Here is a 21,839-nt window from a genome sequence, read left to right on the forward strand (position 1 = left end):
TCAAATTGTTGATAGGACCATTTCATTTGGCAAAGCCCACATGGCCACATTGTCTTTTCCTTACCATAAATCTCAAAGCAAACGAAAAGGTTGAATTGAAGCAAATAAGATCGCAAAAAATATTGAACTGGTAATAATTAGTTACTTTCTAATAAGGACCACTAATTTAAGTAGTTCTACTGCTCATTAAAACTTGAAAGTAAGACGTTTGATGCACTTGTATGGCGCTAAAAACTTATTTCATATACACTGTTGATGCAAAATCATCATGAAAAACTAAAGATAAATAAACCTTGGTGGCACTGATTATACAAATCAACCACCTACTTGACCAAATGTAGAAATTAAAAAAAACGTACAAACTCCAATTTTTTTAGTTAATTCTTTCAAGAGGATGCCCCATAGACTACCCATTTTCAAATACAAACATTGTGCGATATTGAAAAAAGGAATCCTCTTGATATTAACTAGCCATTGAAGAGACTAAACCACCTGCCAAGTTTTATGCCTTGACTAACTACCCATTCTCTAAATCACATTGATCACAATGAAGAACTGGGTTGGCAGGAGTCATGATGTACATCATAGCTAACAAAATCACAGCCAACAAAGCCTGTACAAACTAACATAGATAATAAACCAAGTATGCATGGTTGAAATTTTGCCCATAACCAAGTTAGGTGATTTACTTGCTGTCAGTAAAATTTGCTTCAATCACATCATCACCATCAGCTGTTTTCCCAGTCGATCTTGATGACCTTGGTGCAGTAGCAGAAGCAGGATCAGCATCCAGTTGGCCAGGCTGGCTATAGATTGATTGTCCTAGTTGCATAACTTTGATTTAGTGCAGCCATTGCATTTTAATGGCTTGGGTTGATCCACCAGAGATTGCATCCTTGAGCTCTGTCACTTTAGCCTCTACTTTCTCCTTGACTGGGCCAGGAACTTTGTCTCCCAGCTCTTTAAGTTGCTTTTTAGTTTGGTACAATACTGAGTCTGCTTGGTTCTTTGTGTCTATGGCATCCCTCTTTTCCTTGTCTTCCTTTGCAAACTTCTCAGCTTCTTTAACCATCTTATCCACCTGCAGTTTTTTATTTTTTTTTTATTTTGTACATCCAAAGATGGGATTTAGGAACATAAATAAAATAGGTTTATATGTGGTAATAATAGCTTCAACAATAACAAGTAGTAGAACATCCTTTTATCATGGTTGATATGTGAAAAGCATATCTACTTGAAATGCTGAGATTCAGAAAGAAGAGAAAGATATAGGTTATTTGGAGAACATGGTAGCATCATTGAAAGGGATAACTAATAAAATTAAATATAAGAAAAAAAGACCCCAAAGTTAAAGATCAAAAAAGAAAAACAAATTAGCTTCATTTATCAACAAATTAGCATAAAAACAAGAAAAAAAATATATATCATTTTTTTGCCAACAATGGCTATGGTTCTAGGAGTATAATATATGTAACCAACAGATAGCTCTAACAAAAATTTATCTTGATTTACTTGGTGTGTAGTGAATCTAGTGATGTTTATTCTTTTGAGCTATTATGAAGGTTGAGGAATAGTTATGAGGGTCCTTTTGGCATGAAAATGCAATCAAACAACTAATTAGCTGTAGAATAGGTATTCCATTTTTGGGTCTATTCCTATTCACCAAACATGCAGTCAATGTGTGCACAGTGCACTAGTCAAATGGGTTACTGATGATGGAGTCAAACAAGATTGTGTTTTATGGTTCTAGCACTATAATACATGTTAGCAGCATATAGCAATAATACACAAATTATTCTTGATTTACTTGGTGTTTGGTGACAAAATCTCTCATAGTTCTGTAGTTGCATTTATTGTGTATATTCAGTTATTTCTTATGTAGTTAATTGATTATAGTCAGCTAAGATAGGTTATGCTTAGGCTATTCAAACCCAGAAATTAACCACACATATTGATTTCAAACTCATTTAAATAACAAATCTAATTTGAACTACAACTAGCTATCTCAAGTTTGAAAAGGTGACAACCCTCTTCATAATAATAGTTTTTAGAAACATACCTCATCACTTGGCAAGGTGCTAGCACTAGTTATGGTTATATCTTGCTTCTTTCCGGTTCCCTTGTCAGTAGCGGCGACAAAAAAGATGCCCATCTCTCTCACCCTGACAGATATTAATCTCTACACAGGTCTGCCCATCTGCCGCAGTGGAAAACACCTCTGATTTGGAAGTCGGCAAAGTCGTGTTCTCTGGGATAATCTTTGTCATTACACCACCCAAAGTTTTGAGTCCTAGAGACAATGGAATGACATCCAAGAGCACAATGTAGCTAACTTCTCCAGCTAAAACACCATCCTGAAAAAAAAAAATGGCCAAAATAAATATTGATGCCTCAACGATTTATGCAATATCAATAAGTATTACAGCAGATAATATCAGAAACAGAGAGTTATAGTCATTTATTTTTCAAATAGAATAAGAAAAAAATTTAGAGCATGTTAGAATAATGGTTAAATAATTAAATTCACCATCTCTAGTAGCTTAAGCTATTAAAACAAGTAGTAATTTATCTTCATGTCAGAGAGTTCAACTGCTCTACCTCCTATTAAAAAAAAATTAAAAAGTCCTACATGTTAGCAACCCACTTAAGTGGTAATTTATCTCAACAAGATAAGGACAAACCTGAACTGCAGCCCCAAGAGCAACAACTTCATCAGGATTTACAGTCACATTGGGCTCTTTTCCAGTCATCTTCCTCACAAGCTCCTGAACAGCTGGGATGCGAGTAGAACCACCAACAAGGATTACTTCATCTAAATCTTTGAAAGAAAGATTTGCATCTCTCAAGGCAGTTTCAACTGGTCCTCGTAGCCTAAGAAAAAAATAGATTTCAGTTGTAATCCACTGAACTTATGCAGGCAGATAGGTATTCATATTGGCAAAAACATACCGTTTTAAATCAAAAGGCAGCAAGCCCCAGTAATGGAAATCAAACACACACTAATATTTCATATGAGAATTATTCCATTTTGGAACAATGCATAGAGGGCAATCACAGAGTAGCAGTTTTCAACTTACATACCTGTCTAGCAAATCTGAACATAATTCTTCAAATTTGATCCTTGTCAGGGTGGTGTCAATGTGTTTTGGGCCATCCACAGTGACGGCAATGAAAGGAAAACTATAAAAACAGAAAGCTTTTCCTCAGTGATCATGCCAAAGAGAGAGATCCATTTATATAAAGAAAGCATAGAAATTGTCACATACCTTATACTGGTCTGAGTCAGAGATGACAGCTCCATCTCTGCTTTCTCCGCAGTCTCTGTGAGACGTTGTAGAGCTTGCTTGTCTTTCAGAAGGTCTATTCCTTCATCTCTTTTAAAGTTTTGGGCAAGCCAATCAACTATTCTCTGTTTTTAAGATTATAGAATATAGACACGTCATTTTAGTAACAACTAACAGACCAGAAAACAAAGAATAGCAAAAGCTCTATTCATTTGTCTTGTTCAAACCTTGTCAAAACCATCTCCTCTTAACGCCAAGAAGTTCCGGAACTAGAAATCCATTTCAGAAATTTACACACCAAACATAATTGCATAATTATGAGGTCAAAAACCAGAATGGTCTCATTGTTTTTCTTCTCAAACCCATAAGCAAGCGAAGCTTCATCTAACCCTGCAATGCGACCTGCATCTTTCGTAGCTTCATTTAAGCACACGGCGTCGTTTACAGGTCCCACATGATGAACGCGCTTTGCATTACGGCGTCGTTTGTGTTTTTGTTTAGTTGTGGTCCTTTTAGGCTTTTATAAAAATCCAACGCAACCATATAGGTTTTCGGTCCAGGTCCCAGACTGGATCGGTCCGAACCGGAACGAAAAGTTACTATATATAATTTTTAATATTTTATATTTTAAAAAAAAAAAAAACCAAAATCACACACACTCTCCTGTGGTGTTGCTATACATGAAAGACGAGGGGCTAGTTATGCTTAGGCAGCTGTTTCCTCTATGGCTCTCTCCTCACTTAATTACTTAAAAATGGTAAGAGTTTCAATTGAAAAATTAGAAGAATGGTCTTTCTTACTTGTATAAAATTCTAGACATGAAAATAATATGAATGAAGATGATTTAGTCTCTTGACTAACATATAATTTTGGCAAAAATATTCTTTTCGGTCTTGAAATATAATATATATTCTATTCCTTCCCTTAAATTTTAAGAGGTTTTATACCCATCCTTATTCTTTTCGGTCTTGAAATATAATATATATTCTATTATTTCCCTTAAATTTTAAGAGGTTTTATACCCATCCTTGAAAATTTAAAATGTCCACTATCTATTTTTTTTATGTTTTTTGTTTGTGTGTAACGGAATGCATATTCTATGGATCAAAATAGAATCAAGACTATTTTCGGAATGAAATAAAGTTTATCTTTGAAATATGGTTTAGATTTTTTTTTTTGTCCTTTCATAAAAAAACTTAATAAGATAAAACTTTATTTTATTTTAACCCATAATGAATTATCTCCAACGTTCTTTCTATTCTAATGCTTGAGATATAGCATAAACAACAATAGTGACCAGCAGATGACAGCCCCCTGGTATGATTGGTTTCACATAGGGGTGTCAATGTTCGACCCAACCGCGAACACGACACGAACCCGACACGGGTTTTTGCGGGTTAGGGTTATGTTTTAATGAGTTTAGGTCATAAACGGGTCGACCCGAAAGGGACACGATAAGAAACGTATCATAAGTAGGTCAACCCGCATTACCGGCAATAGACAAGTTTGACACGCCAATTTATTTATGTCAACCCAAAATGACCCACTTAACAAAATGTTTAACTCGTATAACAAATAATATTCATTTTATTCTAGATTTGTCAAATACCTTTTGTATCCAACATATATTTTAAATTTAAAAAGAAAAGCGAGTAATTACAAAAACTTACAAGGAATATAATTAGAAATTAAAACTTTACAAACCCTAGATCTCTAAACCCTACAAACCCTAGATCTATAAACTTTCTTATAAATATCTAATTTTATTTTATTTTTTAATTTCAGATGTACTACTCACTTTACTATCTTATAGTCTCATGCCCAATTCTCAAACGCAAAGTCTCAAACCGGCTATTTCTCTCTCTCTCTCTCTCTCTCTCTGGATGATAATCGTAGTCATAGTCAAGATTAGTCTACTATTTGCTCAAATTCTTTCAATATTGATACTTAGCATTTGACGAGTTCCAAGGATATTATATTTTGTTGAACTGTGTTATTTTTGTTAAACTATGTCATTTTGAATTTGGGTTGAATTGTATGCACTTCTTTTAGAGTGTTAAAAACTTATTTCTAGATATATGTTATATTTTTGTTGAACTATTTTATTTTGAATGTGGGTTGAGGACTTAAAGTGTATGCACTGCTTTTGGGATGTAAAAAAAAAAAAAATATATATATATATATATATATATATTATTTTTTGATGGATGTTACATTAAATATTGTGTAGGTTGAAATAGGTTGTGTTACATTCGTGTCAACCCAACACGACTCATTTATTAAGTGTGTCAAATGGCTTGGGTCAGGTCAACCCGCCATATTAACAGGTCGGGTTAGGGTTGAAGGATCATGACACGATTATTAAATAGGTCGAATTAGGGTTGAGCCATTTAGTTAAATACCCCCACCTCGACATGACACGAACCTGACACGCTAACTCGAATTGACACCTCTAGTTTCACAGGCTTCTCCTTACATAGAAATCTTAAGCTCATAAAATCTGGGAGAAGGGAGAGGTTCAAGGTTATTAAGGTCGGATCAAGGTTCAACTGATGTAGAACCGTGATGACATCAAAATTAATTTAATATTAATTAAAATACAAATAAATGTATTAAATGTGTAAAAATATGAAAATATACTCTTAAAAAAATATTAAGAAATTTAAACAACTTTCAAATGTATTTTCATTATTTTTATAAAAGTGAATAGAAAATAATAAATATAAACAAGCTTTAAAGAATTGTATTTATTATTCTTTCAAATAAAAAATGCATTTTCATTTAAAATAAAATCATTTTTAACATAAATTTACAATTTTCAAATTCATATTTATTGATGTGAAAGAATAATTCTTGAACAAAAAAGAAAAAGAAAATACTATTAAGTAAATAGTGATAAAATTAAATCCAAAACTATTAATCTTGTAAAATTAAAATAAATAAAATATAAATTTCAAGTAGGACACAAGGAAGCCAACTAGTTCAGTGGTTAGTGTGTTGGACAAAGGTCCAAAATGCAACCTGGAGCACACGTTTTTCCTATTTTATTTCTGGACCCGTATCCACTTGCTTAAGAACCGGGTTGGGGCACGGGTAACTGGGTAGGACGCTTTGTTTGTGCCATCACAATGCTCTCAGTTTGTAGTTTCTTTCATAATTTGATCTTATTCTTATTTTTTACTTTTCTTATTCTTATTCTCAAACTATAAATTTGACATTCCCTCTCTCATTCCATGCATAATTTTCTGTTTTTTTAACACACAAAAGGTTCTCTCTCTCTCTCTCTCTCTCTCTATATATATATATATATATATATATATATATATATATACATATATATATTTTTTCCTTCTGTTTTTGGTTTTTTTTCTTTCTTGCATCTCTACTTTAGGTTGATGAACTTTTGTATTCTTTAGAATTCTCCTTTGAGTTGATACAATTTAGTTCTGAGTTTTATGTTGTTATCTTTTTTATTTCATTGATTGTCAAATATTATCTTTTTGCATTATAAAAATAGTATATAAAAGAATGTTATTTTATTACATAGCATAACTAAAATAATTTGGTGTTTATCGCTATACATTTCATTTTTACCATTTTTTCTTCTCATTCTATTTTATTCAACATTTAAATTTAGCAACATCCTCCATATCATTAAATTATTTATACTTTGTCTCTTTTTCTTTTAAATTAAACATATAATTTTATTTAAATTCAATAAATAAAAATTGTTTTTATTTGTGTTGAATCCAATACATTGAAACATTGGACCTAAATCCAAACCCAATTTAACAAATAAAAAATGCAACAAATAAGCCTATTTAAACCAACGTTAGATATGCATCTTTGGTTCAATATGTCAAAGAAAATGATAAGATGAGGCACTGACACCCAATGATCCAACCCAATCAAACACCAAATCAGTGTTTATTGTTACAACAAATCGTTGGATAATATATAGTTCTGCAAAGGCAGTAAAAGAAAGTTTACAACAAATAAAAAATTCTAGCTACCATGAACTGTGTAGTTTAAGATCTGATAAACCACAGGGACTAGGGTGAATACCAGGATATTTATATGTTGCAAATAAAAGTGTCAAATTCATGAATTATTATAAATTTATAATTTTTTTATTTTGTTTTTTTATCATTTATTGGAGGGCTATTCCAGCCTTTAGGCCCATGCAAGGTATCACTACACTGTAATAGGCCAATGGCAAAATTTGAATGCCCAAAAGTCATTGCAAAAAAAAAGTTATAGAACTACTAATTTATGAACAAAATCAAAGTAATTTAATGTGACAGTAAATATAATTTGTGTTACATCAACGAGAGGAACAAGGTGGACCGAATTAGAATGAATGGACGGAATAGGACATAGGTGGACAAAATGGACCGAAAGGGATCAAATTAGACCGAATAGGACCGAGGTGGATAGAATGGATCGAATTCAACCAGTCGACAAAATGGACCAAATCGAAAAAAAAATGGACAAAATGGACCGAACCGAACAAAAGTGGACTAAATGGACCGAATAAGACTGAAGTAGATCAAAGTAGACATTATGGACCGAATAGGACTAATGTGGACCGAAAAGAGCCATTGTCGACTGAGTGGACCTCAGTAGACAGACGTAGAAAAAATCGGACTAATGTGGACTGAATAGAGCCAATGTGGATCAGATGGATCGAATTGACCGAAGTGGACTGAATAAGACCGAATCGGCTGAATTCGACCGATTAGAATTTTAGTGCACAGAATGGACTAAATAGGACTGAATGGGACCAAATTGGACCGAAAAAGACAGAATGGACCAAATAGAACCAATATGGACCGAATTAAATGTTTGAATATTTTATCATTTTTATTGCATTTTTAGGTTCATATTTCTAATTTCTAATGTCTATTTTAGTTTTTTTTTTTTTTTAAACTCAAAACTAAAGATTTTAGCCCAAATATAATAAATTTCATACTTTTCAATCCAAAAATAAAGGAATTTTTTTTTGGAGCTAAACTTGAAAAGAAAACCTACAAAAAGGGTCAAGTTAAAACCCAATTAGTCTAAAATTGACTGAAGGGGGACTGAAATTGACTGAGTAGACTGAAGTAAACCTAATTAGACCGAATAGAAATTTTTTAATTTTAAGGAAGAACAAATTATCTTCAAAAAAATTTTAAAAAAAATTATACATTATATTACAATATAAAATAATTATTTATTTTCACGCATAATGTTAAGTTTGGTCAAAACTCGTAAACTTTTTCTTATATTAGCTCAACGGATCATTTGACCAAAATTTGTAAACGTGTACAGTGAAGTTGATCAACAAACTTTTGTTTTCATCCTCAATTACACCGAACGAAGGATTACAAATAAAAGTTCTTAAACAAATACTTGCAACGAATCTTTTCATTACAAAGAAATTTCTAACTAGTCCACTTGTTGGGTAATTATCATGTTCTGCTTTGTACCAGTGCCATTCCCATCTCCTCTAATCCTACCTTTCTTTTACCGGTGGAGAAGGTAGATGGGTTAGTCCCTAGGTCTTCCTCTTAATAAATTCGTATTATTCAGCGAAAAAAAAAAAAAAAAAAAAACTAGCAATGGAAGACTAAACCTTCTGCCAAGTTTTATGCCATTAACAACTACCCCATCTCTAATTCACATTTGAAAATGTACTCATCATACTTTGCAAAATCACAAACTAACATAGAAATACAAGTACACAAGTAGCGTGGTTAGAATTGAAGTTCTAAGAGTTGCTCGCTATCCGTGAAATCTGCATTGATAATATCATCATCATTAGCTATTTTCCCAGTTGATCTAAATGACCCAAGTGTAATACCATAATCAACCCAACACCGAGTTGGCTAGGCTGACCATAGATTGACTGTTGTTGGAAAGGGTATTTGGATACACTCCTGCATAAGATCTATTTATAAAAATATTATGTCTTTAGAAAAATCTCACAAATAAATATTATGAGCGAAAAAAAGAAAGGAAAAAAAAAAAAAACCCGAAAGAAAAATAAACCACATACAAGAGAGAAACACCAAGGATTTACGTGGTTCGGCCTTTGGCCTACATCCACGGGTGGCAACAAGGAGAAAGTTTCACTAACAAGTATGCAAAGTACAAAGGTGGTGTAGAACCACTCACAAACCCAAACTCCCAATACACCCAAATAACTTTATATCAAAGAGTTCTCTCTCAACTCTGACATAATTCAAGGCTAAACAATAGTTGTCGTCCATGCAAAGAAGTAATCTGAAAAAAGCTAATAGACAATCCAATTCTAATATATATCAACATTAACTACCACAGTTACATAATTTCTTGATTCAGGACAGCCATTGCATCTTTAATGGCTTGGGTAGATCCACCAGAGTTGGCTTGGGTAGATCCATTGCATCTTTAATGGCTTGGGTGAATTCACTTTAGCCTCTACATTCTCCTTGTCTAGCTAGGAACATTGTTTCCCAGTTCTTTTAGTTGCTTCTAGTATGGTACAAAACTAAGTTAGCACGGTTCTTTGTGTCTATGGCATCCCTCATTTCCTTGTCTTCCCTTTGCAAAATTTTCAGCTTCATTAACCATCCTATCCACCTGCAACATTTTTATTAAGTACATACAAACATGGGGTTTAGTAACATAATTAGGTTACTAATATAAAACGTGAAAGTTTCTATTTATTTTTATTGATTTATTAATCGAAAAACATAGATGCTAGAAATGCTGAGATTTCAGAAAGAAAAGAAAGATATCGGTTCTTGAAGACCATGGTAGCATCATTGAAAGGGGTAACAAATTTTTTTTTTTTTTTTTTTTTTTAAAAAGCCCTTGAGCTATAAAATCAAAATTAAAGATTAAGAAATAAAATAATTTTTATTTTATTTTTTTATTTAGAAAATACAAATTAGCATATAAACAAGAAAAATCATTTCCTGCCAACAATGGCTATGGTAATAGGAGTATAAAATATCTTATTAAAATGCACCAATACAGAAATGAGTCTTGATTTACTTGGAGTTTGGTGATGCAATCTCTTATATTTCTATAGTTGCATTTGTTACATATATTCAGTTATTTCACAGATGGTTAGATAATTACATTTGGCTAAGCTAGGTTGGATTTCAGGATCATTCAAGCCCAAAATTAACCAAAAACTTTGATTTGAACAGAAACCAAACACTCTTCATAACAACAGTTTTTTCAAAACATACCTTTTCACTTGGCAAGGTGCTAGTACCAGTTATGGCAATATCCTGCTTCTTTCCAATTTCCTTGTCAACTGCAGTGACCAAAAGAATACCATCAGCATCAATACCAAATTTCACCAAGATTTGAGGAGCTCCAAGTGGCACATGTGAGATGCCATCTAAGCAAAAGCTTCCAAGAGATATGTTGTCCCTCACAAACTCTCTCACCTTGATACTCGTTTATATTCATCTGCTGCAGTGGAAAAGAAAACAACCCTGATTTGGAAATTGGTAAGGTTGGGTTCCTTCAGATAATTTGTCATCACACCACCTAAAGTTTCAAGTCCTGAAATGAAAGTCACAAAAATAAATATTAATGCCTCAACTATCTCAACAATTAATGCAAGTTCTAATAAGTACTACAGTGTACAATATCAGAAATAAAGAACTCTAAAATGAAAGTAATAAGTGACATCCTAGAGCACAATGTCACTAACTTCTCCAGCTAAAACACTAGCCTTGAAATGAAAGTCACTAAAATAAATATTGATGCCTCAACCGTCTCAACAATTAGTGCAAATTCTAATAAGTACTAAAGTAGATAATATCAGAAATATAGAGCTTTACGTTTTCTTCCATAAATAAAGAGGAAAAAAGAAGGAACAAGACAAACCTGAACTATAGCCCCTAGAGCAACAACTTCATAAGGATTTACAGTCACATTTGGCTCTTTTCCAGTCATTTCCTCATGCTCATAAATGATTGGGATGCGAGTTGAACCATTAACAAGATTACTTCATATATATCTTTGAAGGAAAGCTTTGTATCCCTCAAGGCAATTTCAACAGGTGATAAAAGCCTAGGAAAAAGTAGAAGTAGATTGTAGTTGTAATCCACTGAAGTGATGAAAATAAAATGTTCATTGATATTTCATACGAGAGTAACAATTTTCAGTAGGCATACCTATCTAGCAATTCTGAACACAATTCTGAAAATTTGACCCATCAGTGTGGTGTCAATGTGTTTTGGGCTATCCGCAGCAGTTGTAATGAAAGGTAAACTGGAAAAGCAAATGGTTTTTCTATGTGATCATGGCAAATGGAGGGATCAACTTTAGAAAGAAGGCATAGAAATAGCCACATACCTAATATTAGTCGTTAGAGATGACAACTTCATCTATGCCTTCTCAGCAGTCTTCGTAAGACCAGAGCTTGCTTGTCTTTCAGAAGATCTATGCCTTCTCAGCAAAGCCATCTATGCCTTCTCAGCAATCAACTATTTTCTATTAAAATTTATAGAATGTAAGGGTGTAATTTAGTAACAACTAACAATAAATCAGAAAACAAAGAATATAAACGAAAGATCTACCAGTTTCCCTTGTTCCAACCTTGTCAAAACTTGCTTCTTGGATGAGTGTCACCCAAGGTAGAACATATCTTAAATATTCCATCTCCAACCTCAAGAACTGTGAAGAAAAAACGTAATAGAAGAATATGAGGTGCATTTGATCACCACTCAGGATTTTTCAAATTTGACTATAATCAAATGTAACATTTAATTATAGACAAGCTAACTGACTTACTTACATTGGCTTCTCAAATTCTGAAAGTATCCAAGCGATACATCCCATCATCATATTTCCACAGAAGATTCAAATTCTTCAGATAATCGTCATTTGCTAGATGCTTAATCCCTATAAAATATTTCTCATGATAGTTCTTGTAACGAAGTTCAATTGGATGCATTAATGAGTTACAATTTCAAAAACATTAAAAAAAAAAAAAAAAAAAAAGAAGAAGAAGAAGAAGAAAAGAGACAATAAGCCTGCTTTGTTATTGAAACAACTACATTAAGATGAACATATTCAATAATCTTATGTTTCACAGAGGGAGGTTGAAAAGTCCAAGAACCAGTCATCCTGAAATTAAGCTCTAACTGAAGCTAGGAAGTAATATCGTTGCTAACACCAAGCTACAGTCTTCGTCCTCTCCAACCTATCAGAAATTAGTTTGTGAATTAAATTAGAAAAAAAAAAAAAAAAATAGAAGTGAAGAAATTAATACCACTACTACTACCATTTTGCACTCAAATTTCTGAAAATTCAAAAAAAATGAACCATTTAACCTAATCCATAATGTAAGATATATAAAGATAGGCGTTAGATGTGTACCAGTATATCTTTTTGTAGTTGCAGTGAATTTCCATTTTCCATATGGTTAGAAGACACACGAACTATTAAACTCTTGCCTGTTTCCAAATTCAAAGTTCCTGTTTATCAGAATCCAATAACTGATAGACTCACTAAACCTAAAACAAAAAGGAAGGATGAAGAGAGTCAAATTGGTATTTGATAAATTCAAAGGAAAGTTAGAAAGGAGATGCATGCGCATAAGAAAGTATAGGAGTTTAATCCCTCTAAATGAGCTGACACCACATATCTTTTGTTCTTTCTTTTTTCTTCATATTGGTGTTGTGAAGCATCTGCTGAAGTGAAGAACAATTTTTCTTCCCTTCCCAGGTAACAATATAATGAAATAAAACTAAATAAAATTTATAGTTATACTATAGAGAACAACTTGATTTTTATTATTCATTTTATGATTCATATGGTTACAGAGTAGAAAGTGAAAAACTGAGAATAATTAAAGAGTTAAAAATAATTACTGTCTTGGTTTCAAAATTTTTAATATAAACAAAAAAGCCTGAGGCTTCAGTAAAAAGTCATCAAACATCCCAAGTATCAGCTGCGCACAAGATGAAGCCATCCTTGAAAAGGAACACCTCTTACTGTTAACACCATGCTGTGATTTTTATCCATGCCAAACTACTAGATATAAATTTGAGAACATACGTTAATAAAATACAAAAGAAAGGTCAAAAAGATATTTACCATTCTCATTTGTGGCAACATAATTGCAATACTGACTCTCTTTGGGGAATAACCAACTCTTGTTTGTTGTCATATTCCAAGCTTTTCAATACTCTGCTCACAAAATCAAATTAATGGAAAAATCACTGCACTTTTAATTGAAGGGAAACAAAAGGGAGTTGAATACTTGATTAAACAAAGTATTGAATTTTAAAGGAGATATATGCACCTATAGTATTGTTGGACCAAATCATCCTTCTGAAATCCAATCAAATCTAGGGATGCGAGCAGTATTGGCCATTTCCCACCAATTTTAGCCTGGCATCATTCTGAAAAAGTGAGTAAAAGAACACATAACAAAGTTTCTAATATTATGTTTTATGTTGGTTCGGTTTACAGAAATAGAACGCTATTTCAATGTGAGAATTCAATTCATATTCTTCTCCTCTTTCAAATGACAAGCTGTGCATAACTTTATATTTTTATTCATTCTAACTTTGTATCCAAATCTTGTGCATAAATTAAATTCATCCCAGCATTTCTATATATCTAAACTCAAAATATGAACCCATACTTTAATCCAAACTAAGCTATCATTAGACAGTGAACAAAAATCAGCAATTATGTAAGAACCCAAAAATCCACATCTGGATATTTTTGTTTGTTGATATAAATAGGTAGTAATAATAAAGAGTTGAAGAAAACAAAATGATAAATACCTGAATGTAAAGCCGCTTCCCTAGAGGCTGGTCAAAAATGATCATTCACCAGAATGTTATCAAAATATCAACAAATGCCAGACTTCTCTCTATATAGTGTGATGTATAGAATATATGACAAAAGTGGAAGTAAATTGGTTGTTCCAAAGAACCGGAAGTGAAGCGCTATGCCAGGGCAGGGGGTCAGGAAACAAAACAGCTCCAAAGAAAGAATTTGGGGTTCCCAAATGCTTTAAGAGAGTGTAGTTCTTTTGAAGAAGTTAAGGGCTTGAAACTGACTACTGCCTTCCAGAGTGTACTTTGCCTAAAGAACGCAACAGAAAAGTGTCATTTTATAATTTATATAAAGATAGAAAACAATAGAATGAACAAACAAATGTGGATTTATGCATCTTCCCTCTTGGGTCCCCTCTTAATATGAGAATCATATCTAGAATGAACATTTTACGTGAGGGAAAAAAGAATGAACCCAAAACAAGATAATCACCGTAGTTGTTGACTTGTTGCACTTTTTCATATGTTTCTCAATATGCCCAGATACATACACCTCCTTAAATTCTGTGTTTCCAATTCATTCTACATCCAATTTCAAAAGTGAGAAGAGTCAAAAACATTACAATTGGAGTTACTAAAACAGTATAAGATTGTTAATTTTGAGCAGTGTAAGGCCAACCCACCCCTGTTCATTTTTTCCAATTGTTAAGACATTTTTTTAATGATTTGAAAGCAAACTGATTAACTCAAGCACCATTGCTTTGATAAGCACAAATTGGAAATCCCAATGCTATTCCAAAAAATTCAATAATCATTAGATTATAAATGAGTCTAACTGAATACCTTTAGCTGTATCAACTTCCCAAATCTTGAAACTATCCAAGTGATTTATCCCATGACCATATTGCCCCAGAAACTTGTTCAAATTCTTCAGATAATTATCTCCATGAAGCTGTTAACAGATCACAAAGCATGTACTTTAAAACAATAATAATAATAGTTATGATAATAATGCTTTAAAGTAGAAATCCGTAGCAATGCACAGTTTGGTTGCTCAGAGATCAATAAAATTTAACGAGAAACCCTCTGATTTTTTATTACCAGAAAACCTAAACAAAATACCAATTCAAATATACCGGGGCTGAATATATATAATATTGTTTCTATAAAGAATAGAATTCAAAAAAGTGACAGATTCTAATTAAAAGCATAGAGAATATAATTGTAAAAGCTAAGTTTCTTTTGAAAGCATAGAATGCGTACCAAGTGAAAGAGGGGAGTGGCCGTTGCAGATGACGATGTAGAGCCGTTTGCTGCTGTGGTCTCAACACTATCTCCAATCGACTTTAAAATTAGGGAAATCCTTATCGATTTTATTTTTGTATTTTTCAGATAACTGACGACATTTCTTAATTTCCAGTTTTTGTAAAGACTTGAGAAAACCATCATCAGGTAGTGTTGTGAGATTGGGACATCTCCAAATGGAAAGCGTTTCAAGTGAGATTGGATTCTTAATTGATTCGGGGAAAGTAATCAAATTGGGAAAGTCTTCAATCCACAGCCACCGTAAAGAAGCGAGACAACTAATCTCAAGAAGTGATGTCAGATTAGGCTCACATCTTTGAATCTCAAGAAATTCAAGTGAGGTGAGCGCCGGCAAAGTCATTAAATTTGGACAGTTTGAAATGCGGAGCTCTTTTAGGGTGGAAATACATTGAAGACCCACAGGTAGAGACTTCAGTTTCGGAATGTTACTGAAAGATAAATCACGGAGACAATTGAGGCATCGCCATTCCATGCCATCATCATGCATGTCTCTTAATGGATCAAACTCCTCACAATAGCCAATTGATAGCGAACAGAGGGAGGTGAGATTACGCACCGCTCCAGACATAGATGTTAGTCTAGGGCAATTCCAAAATCGTAGTTGCTTGAGAGAATATAGTGCCCACTCAGCCGAAAGAGACTCTATATCTTCTACAGAACCCAAAGTCATTTTATTTAATTTGGAGAGAGGAGAAGAAGAGGATAATGAAGAGGAGGAAGAGGGAACTAAAAAACTCATTGACATTGTCTCTTGCAAAGGCTTCAAACTGACATTCTCTAACCGCAGAGATTCTTCGAGATTGGGAAACAGGGGCATGGAAGTCATTTTAGGGCAATTTCTAATCCGCAAATTAGAAAGAAGAGGAAATAAAGGCAGTGAGTTGTAAGACTGATCTTGTGGATGATCTGGTGTTGACGCAGATGTTGTTGCAACTAAATCCCTCCCTGTTCTCCCCCACCATCCCTTCAAATTAGGACATGCCTCTATTTCGAGTGACTTTAGAGATAGGAAGAACGGTGTTGATAATGCTGTGGATGAAGCAGACACCTCTTTACTCATATCATTATCGGATATGTACTCCAAATCATTCATCCTATCAAGCCTTAGAGATTTTAAAAAGAGGAGATGAGACAATGGTGGCAGATATCGGCATCTCTCACAATTCCCTATCCTTAAATCAACAAGATTTGTGAGAGAAGAGACCCAACTTGAAAATTTCACACCCTTGTACTGATCCACTTCCAAATATTTGAGATTTTCGTGTGGTTGAGGGTCTTCTAATAACTTCAAATCATCATTATTATCTACTTGATCTTGATAATACCATTTCAATATCAATTTTTCAAGATGTCGTTTCTCCCTTAAATTCACAACAATAGATTCTGAGTTAGCTTCTTTCAACCGTTCTAAATGTGAGATCTCTAATGTTCCTCGCAGGTTGTTTAGCTCCTTCAATTCGCCTAATCCACCAGTGTGAGAGGAGGTGTTCACAATGAATAATTGTAATGTTTGAAGTGAAGTCATTTGCCCTAATCCACAAGGCATATGACTTAAATTATCACAACCATGATTATAAAGATGTTTGAGGCTAACCAATTCTCTAAGCTTTTTGGGTAATTCTTTAAGACCTTTACAATCGTTAAGTTTTAGTACTTGCAAATTCAACAATGTAGTAATTGAGTCAGGGAGAGTTTCAATATTCTCATTAAAAGAAACATCAAGATACTTTAGATGTATTAACTTCCCTATAGAATTTGGTATTGATGTAATCTCCAATGCATGTAAATCTAATGCACGCAAGCTCTTGAAACTCAAAATAATTGTATTCAACGTTGACTCCTCCAAGGCACCGGATTCCTTCTTACTAAATGTCAGAAGAAATGAACATACCTTGACTGCTTTAACCAAAAACCTTAAAGATTCAATAAAAGATGAGCCAATGTGAAATGGACATGATACATGACAATTTTTTTCATTAATATTTTTGCCATCAAAACTAACAAGCTTGCACTCCTCGCCTGCAACAGCTTTTGCAAGATCATGAATTAAATCATGCATCTTGTATCTTAAGCCATTGTAAGTCTTTACTTCTTCAAAGAAGGACCTCCAAAGTAAATCCTTGAAATACTCATCACCAACATCCTCTAATTGTTGATTTTTGTCTGATGATTGGACAAATCCTTGTGCTATCCATAATTGTATCACTGTTTCCTTATCCATCTCATAATCTTTGGGAAACAAAGAGCAATAAGCAAAACAACTCTTTAAATGTGATGGGAGATTATCATAACTCAAGTTTAAAATTGGAAAAATCTCATTTCCTTCAATTACATTTGCTAGTAAATTATTCTTCACGAGTACCCATTCAGATTCTGTTTCCTTACAATATAACACATGTCCTATGGACATTATGGCAAGGGGTACCCCTTGACATATTTTTGCAATCTCCCTTCCAATTGTAACTAATGTAGGATTATTGGTCACTTGCCCTTTACTAAATGCCACTTGCTCAAATAAAAACCATGACCGTTCTTCAGAGAGACCTTTGAGAATATATGGTGAAACTGTGTGTGTAATCTTTGCAACAAATCTACTACGAGTGGTTATTATAATCTTACTTCCTTTTGAACCACCCATTAAAATATTAATCAAGTTAAGCCATTTTCCACGATCTTCATTCCATATGTCATCCAATACAAGTAAGTATTTTTTTCGATCAATTTTTTCACGAATTTGACTTTGTAATTGATCCATTTCCAGATTTATAGGTGCATTGCCTGTAACAGATGCTATTATCTTTTCAATAATTATTTTCAACTCAAAGATATCAGACACACATACCCACATTTTTAACTCAAAATAATTTTTAACTTTCTCATTATTGTACACATATTGAGCAAGTGTAGTCTTCCCTAGTCCCCCTATCCCCACAATGGGAATGACCGAAATATTCTCTTCTACATTAGAGTCCAATAATAGCTCTATGATAGCCTTTCTATCATCTTCCCTACCAATAACTTCTTCTTCACGTACAAACGAGTGAGTTGGTTCCCTCTTCCTACTCACAACATTTGTCTCTGCATGGTATTCTTCCAAGCGAAAGTTTTTCCTATCTTCTGCTATCGCATTTAGTTTTTGCCTCATTGCCTTTATTTTACTACTCATCTTACCACGAAAAGCTAGTTGGTTTGAACTTGAAAAGAAAGTGCGTACCTCTTTTTTGACTTTACTCCCACTCACCGCTCTTCGCCGCATAGCTTCAGTGGAAAACTCACTTAACAAGTCATCTGCATCATAAACTGCATCGTTGAGCTTTTGGAGCCAGTCCTTGACTTGATGGTCATGACTCTGTTTCTCCGCTGCATCCAGAAGTACAGCTTTAATTGCGGACACAGTGTTCTTGATTTTTTCAAGCTCACCTTTGACAGCCCATAGTGATCCAATCTCTTGGAAAGTCTGAGAGCCCAAATTTTCAATCATTTTCTGTGCAAGACCAAAGAGGATTGCTTCGGCCATTTCTTCTTAGTGGCTAAAAGGAATGCTGAGAGAGAGAGAGAGAGAGGAAAGCTAAGACAGGATTGGCTTGAAGTGCTGAAGTGTGAGTGAAAGTAAGGCAAAATTTTTTAAATAACTACAAAACTCAAACAATATCATTAGTAAGCAAAGGTTTGAAACAAATTTGGTTTCTAACAAATCGAGTCCGATGGACTCGATTTTACTGTAGCAAATCGAGTTCTAAAGACTCGATTTCCATGAGATGCGTTGGTGATGTGGAGGAAAAAATCCACGTGGAAATCGAGTCTCTAAGACTCGAGTTCCTTCAAAACAAACCCAACGCAGAAAACGAGTCTGATTCTCCCTATCTTTCATCCTCGTCAGTTCGCACTCCCTCTCTCACATCTCTCCCTCTCTCGTTCAAAGCATGCCACCGGAGTTGGGTTGGATTCGGCGTGGTCACGGACTCACGGCGTGGGTGCAGCGTTGGAGATCGGCGAGATCAGTCCCTCTTTCCCGGCGGTTATGGCGTTTTTAATGGTAATTTTTTTGGCGAGATCGGCGAGTTGTGTGCTAATCGACGGCGTGGGTTGTCTAATCGGTGGCGTGGGTTTCTGATGGCGGCTTGGGGTTGCTGATCAGCGTGTGGAGATCGGCGAGTGGGCGTGTGGAGTCGGTGGCGTGGTGGGTTTGTAACCCAGTTTTGGCGTCTTTGTGGTTCCTCGTGGTGGGTTCTCACATCTCTCCCTCTCTCGTTCAAAGCATGCCACCGGAGTTGGGTTGGATTCGGCGTGGGTGCAGCGTTGGAGATCGGCGAGATCAGTCCCTCTTTCACGGCGGTTATGGCGTTTTTCTGGGTATTTTTTGTGGCGAGATCGGCGAGTTGTGTGCTAATCGACGGCGTGGGTTGTCTAATCGGTGGCGTGGGTTTCTGATGGCGGCTTGGGGTTGCTGATCAGCGTGTGGAGATCGGCGAGTGGGCGTGTGGAGTCGGTGGCGTCTTCGATTTTTTTCTTTCTTTCTCTTGGTGGTTTTTATGGTGGCCGTGTGTTGTGATTGTGGTTGTTAGTGGTGGTATTTTCTGAGGGAAATCGAGTCTTAGAGACTCGATTTCCACGTGGATTTTTTTCTCCACATCAGCAACGCATCTCATGGAAATCGAGTCTTTAGAACTCGATTTGCTACAGTAAAATCGAGTCCAACGGACTCGATTTGTTAGAAACCAAATTTGTTTCAAACCTTTGCTTACTAATGATATTGTTTGAGTTTTGTAGTTATTTAAAAAATTTTGCCTGAAAGTAATGTTGCTGTGAAAGAGGACTGAGTTAATGAAGTCGAATATCTTTAGTTTTCTTTTTCATTTTCTTGGTACAATAATGCAAAGAAAAAGCAACCAATACTATCAAGAGCACATGAAGCACAATGTGAGTGTTGGGCCCCTTCTGCACCGAAAGAAAATGAGTGGGACAGAGGCTTAGTTGGAAATTTGTCCACTAGCTGGGAAATTTTTGTTGCAGTCTCATCATCATTACCATGTCCAAAAGTTGGGCCCCTGAGAACTGCACTAAACCCATGGTTCTGTAATTTTAGCTAATCAGTTTTTGTTTTTTAAAAAAATAAAAATTATAATTTAGAAAAAAGTTTTCTTTTCTTTTAATGGCTTGAAATTTTGATTTAATGGACATTGGATAGGTTGTCCAAGATCAATAGATGTAATTATTAAGGGATTGAAAGGTATTGCACCCAGTGGAATTCCTCCCAAGTCTCTTAAAATAAAATTTTATCTCTTTAACATTTCACCCTTCACTTTCTTACTTTTTTATTCAAGGATTGAGATTGATTTTTTTTTTTCAACTCTCAATTTCAGCTATGGAAAGAAATTGCAACTGGTGCAATCTCAATCTATTATAAAAAATATTAAGTGTTCTCCAAAAATGAAACCAACTGTAATTGATTAGAAAACATAAAGAGAAAGCCGGAGTGGAAAAAGTCATAAAGAAAAGATAGCAATCATTGTTTATGTATTCCTACTTTATTTCAATGTGAACACAAGGCCTTGGGCCCCTTTTGCACCGAAAGAAAATGAGTGGAATAGAAGGTTACTTGGAATTTTCTTCCCTAGCTGGGAATTTAGTGGGCCAGTCATATCATGAATTTCGCATAAGTCCAAGAGTTGGGACCCTGGGAATTGCACCAAACCAGCCTTACTCATTCAAATTCACATTTAAATTTATTCGCATTAAGTCCATGGGCCCTTGAGAATTGCACCAAACAAGCCTTACTAATTCAAATTCATAAGAATAAGAGCTGGTTGAATGTAAAGAGTAAGGACTAAAATTTAAGTCTCTAAAAAAAAAGCGTCACACACTTATAGTTAGAGTAGAATTCTATCTTGTATAAAAAAAAAAATTCAACAATTAATTGCGTGATAACTGATCAAATAATGTTTGCAAAAAGTTTGGCAACAAACATGTTTAAAGTTATTTTATTTTAACTTATTATGTAGCAATTAAAGAAACCATTCATATATAATTTAAGTCACATAACATTTTTAATCAGTTATATAACTTGTTTAAATAAAGAAAAAACTTATACGAAAATTAATTATAAGAATTTTTATGCAATCGAATATGTGGAAGTTAAAAAAACTATCCACGTATACTTATAGTCAATGACATTTTTAATGAAATATGTGACTTGATTAAATAACACATATAGTTAACCTTATAAATAGCCATGTGATAGGTTGAATAAAAATTCTTGCAACTCATCATATAAACCATGTACTTTAAATAATACATTTGAATTATTTTATGTATCACTATGTAATAAATTCCACGAAAATCTTTCTTTGTATGTGGTTTTAACATTGTCTAAATACACTTGGAAAAATAATCAAGTGCTCAAAATAGCTTTTTCAATAATAAAAGAGAGTGCTAAAAGGGCTCTAAA

General features: G+C 34.1%; 1 protein-coding gene and 1 pseudogene across 10 annotated transcripts; both read right to left on the bottom strand.

Moving 5' to 3' along the window:
- Positions 1-454: 454 nt before the first annotated feature.
- LOC142617014 (stromal 70 kDa heat shock-related protein, chloroplastic-like) lies at positions 455-11,225 on the bottom strand (annotated as a pseudogene).
- LOC142617652 (putative disease resistance protein RGA1) lies at positions 9,379-18,996 on the bottom strand. 10 transcript variants are annotated; one of them, XM_075790605.1, is made up of 16 exons: positions 15,329-18,996; positions 14,909-15,017; positions 14,559-14,647; positions 14,072-14,375; positions 13,582-13,670; positions 13,410-13,466; positions 13,148-13,307; positions 12,654-12,730; positions 12,070-12,477; positions 11,852-11,948; positions 11,628-11,765; positions 11,447-11,543; positions 11,157-11,342; positions 10,712-10,829; positions 10,508-10,575; positions 9,379-9,890 (listed from the first exon to the last, which is right to left on the bottom strand). In XM_075790605.1, the coding sequence occupies exon 1, from the start codon at positions 18,906-18,908 to the stop codon at positions 15,396-15,398; it is 3,513 nt and encodes a 1,170-aa protein (XP_075646720.1). In that variant the 5' UTR covers positions 18,909-18,996; the 3' UTR covers positions 9,379-9,890; positions 10,508-10,575; positions 10,712-10,829; positions 11,157-11,342; positions 11,447-11,543; positions 11,628-11,765; positions 11,852-11,948; positions 12,070-12,477; positions 12,654-12,730; positions 13,148-13,307; positions 13,410-13,466; positions 13,582-13,670; positions 14,072-14,375; positions 14,559-14,647; positions 14,909-15,017; positions 15,329-15,395. The 10 variants fall into 10 exon arrangements, with proteins under 10 accessions (XP_075646720.1, XP_075646719.1, XP_075646715.1 ...); XM_075790604.1 differs by having other exon boundaries at positions 11,628-11,743; positions 11,871-11,948; positions 12,654-12,790; XM_075790600.1 differs by having other exon boundaries at positions 11,871-11,948; positions 12,654-12,790.
- Positions 18,997-21,839: the final 2,843 nt, after the last annotated feature.

Source organism: Castanea sativa, chromosome 11 (genome assembly GCF_040712315.1).
Source record: "Castanea sativa cultivar Marrone di Chiusa Pesio chromosome 11, ASM4071231v1".
In the NCBI taxonomy this organism is placed as follows: domain Eukaryota; kingdom Viridiplantae; phylum Streptophyta; class Magnoliopsida; order Fagales; family Fagaceae; genus Castanea; species Castanea sativa.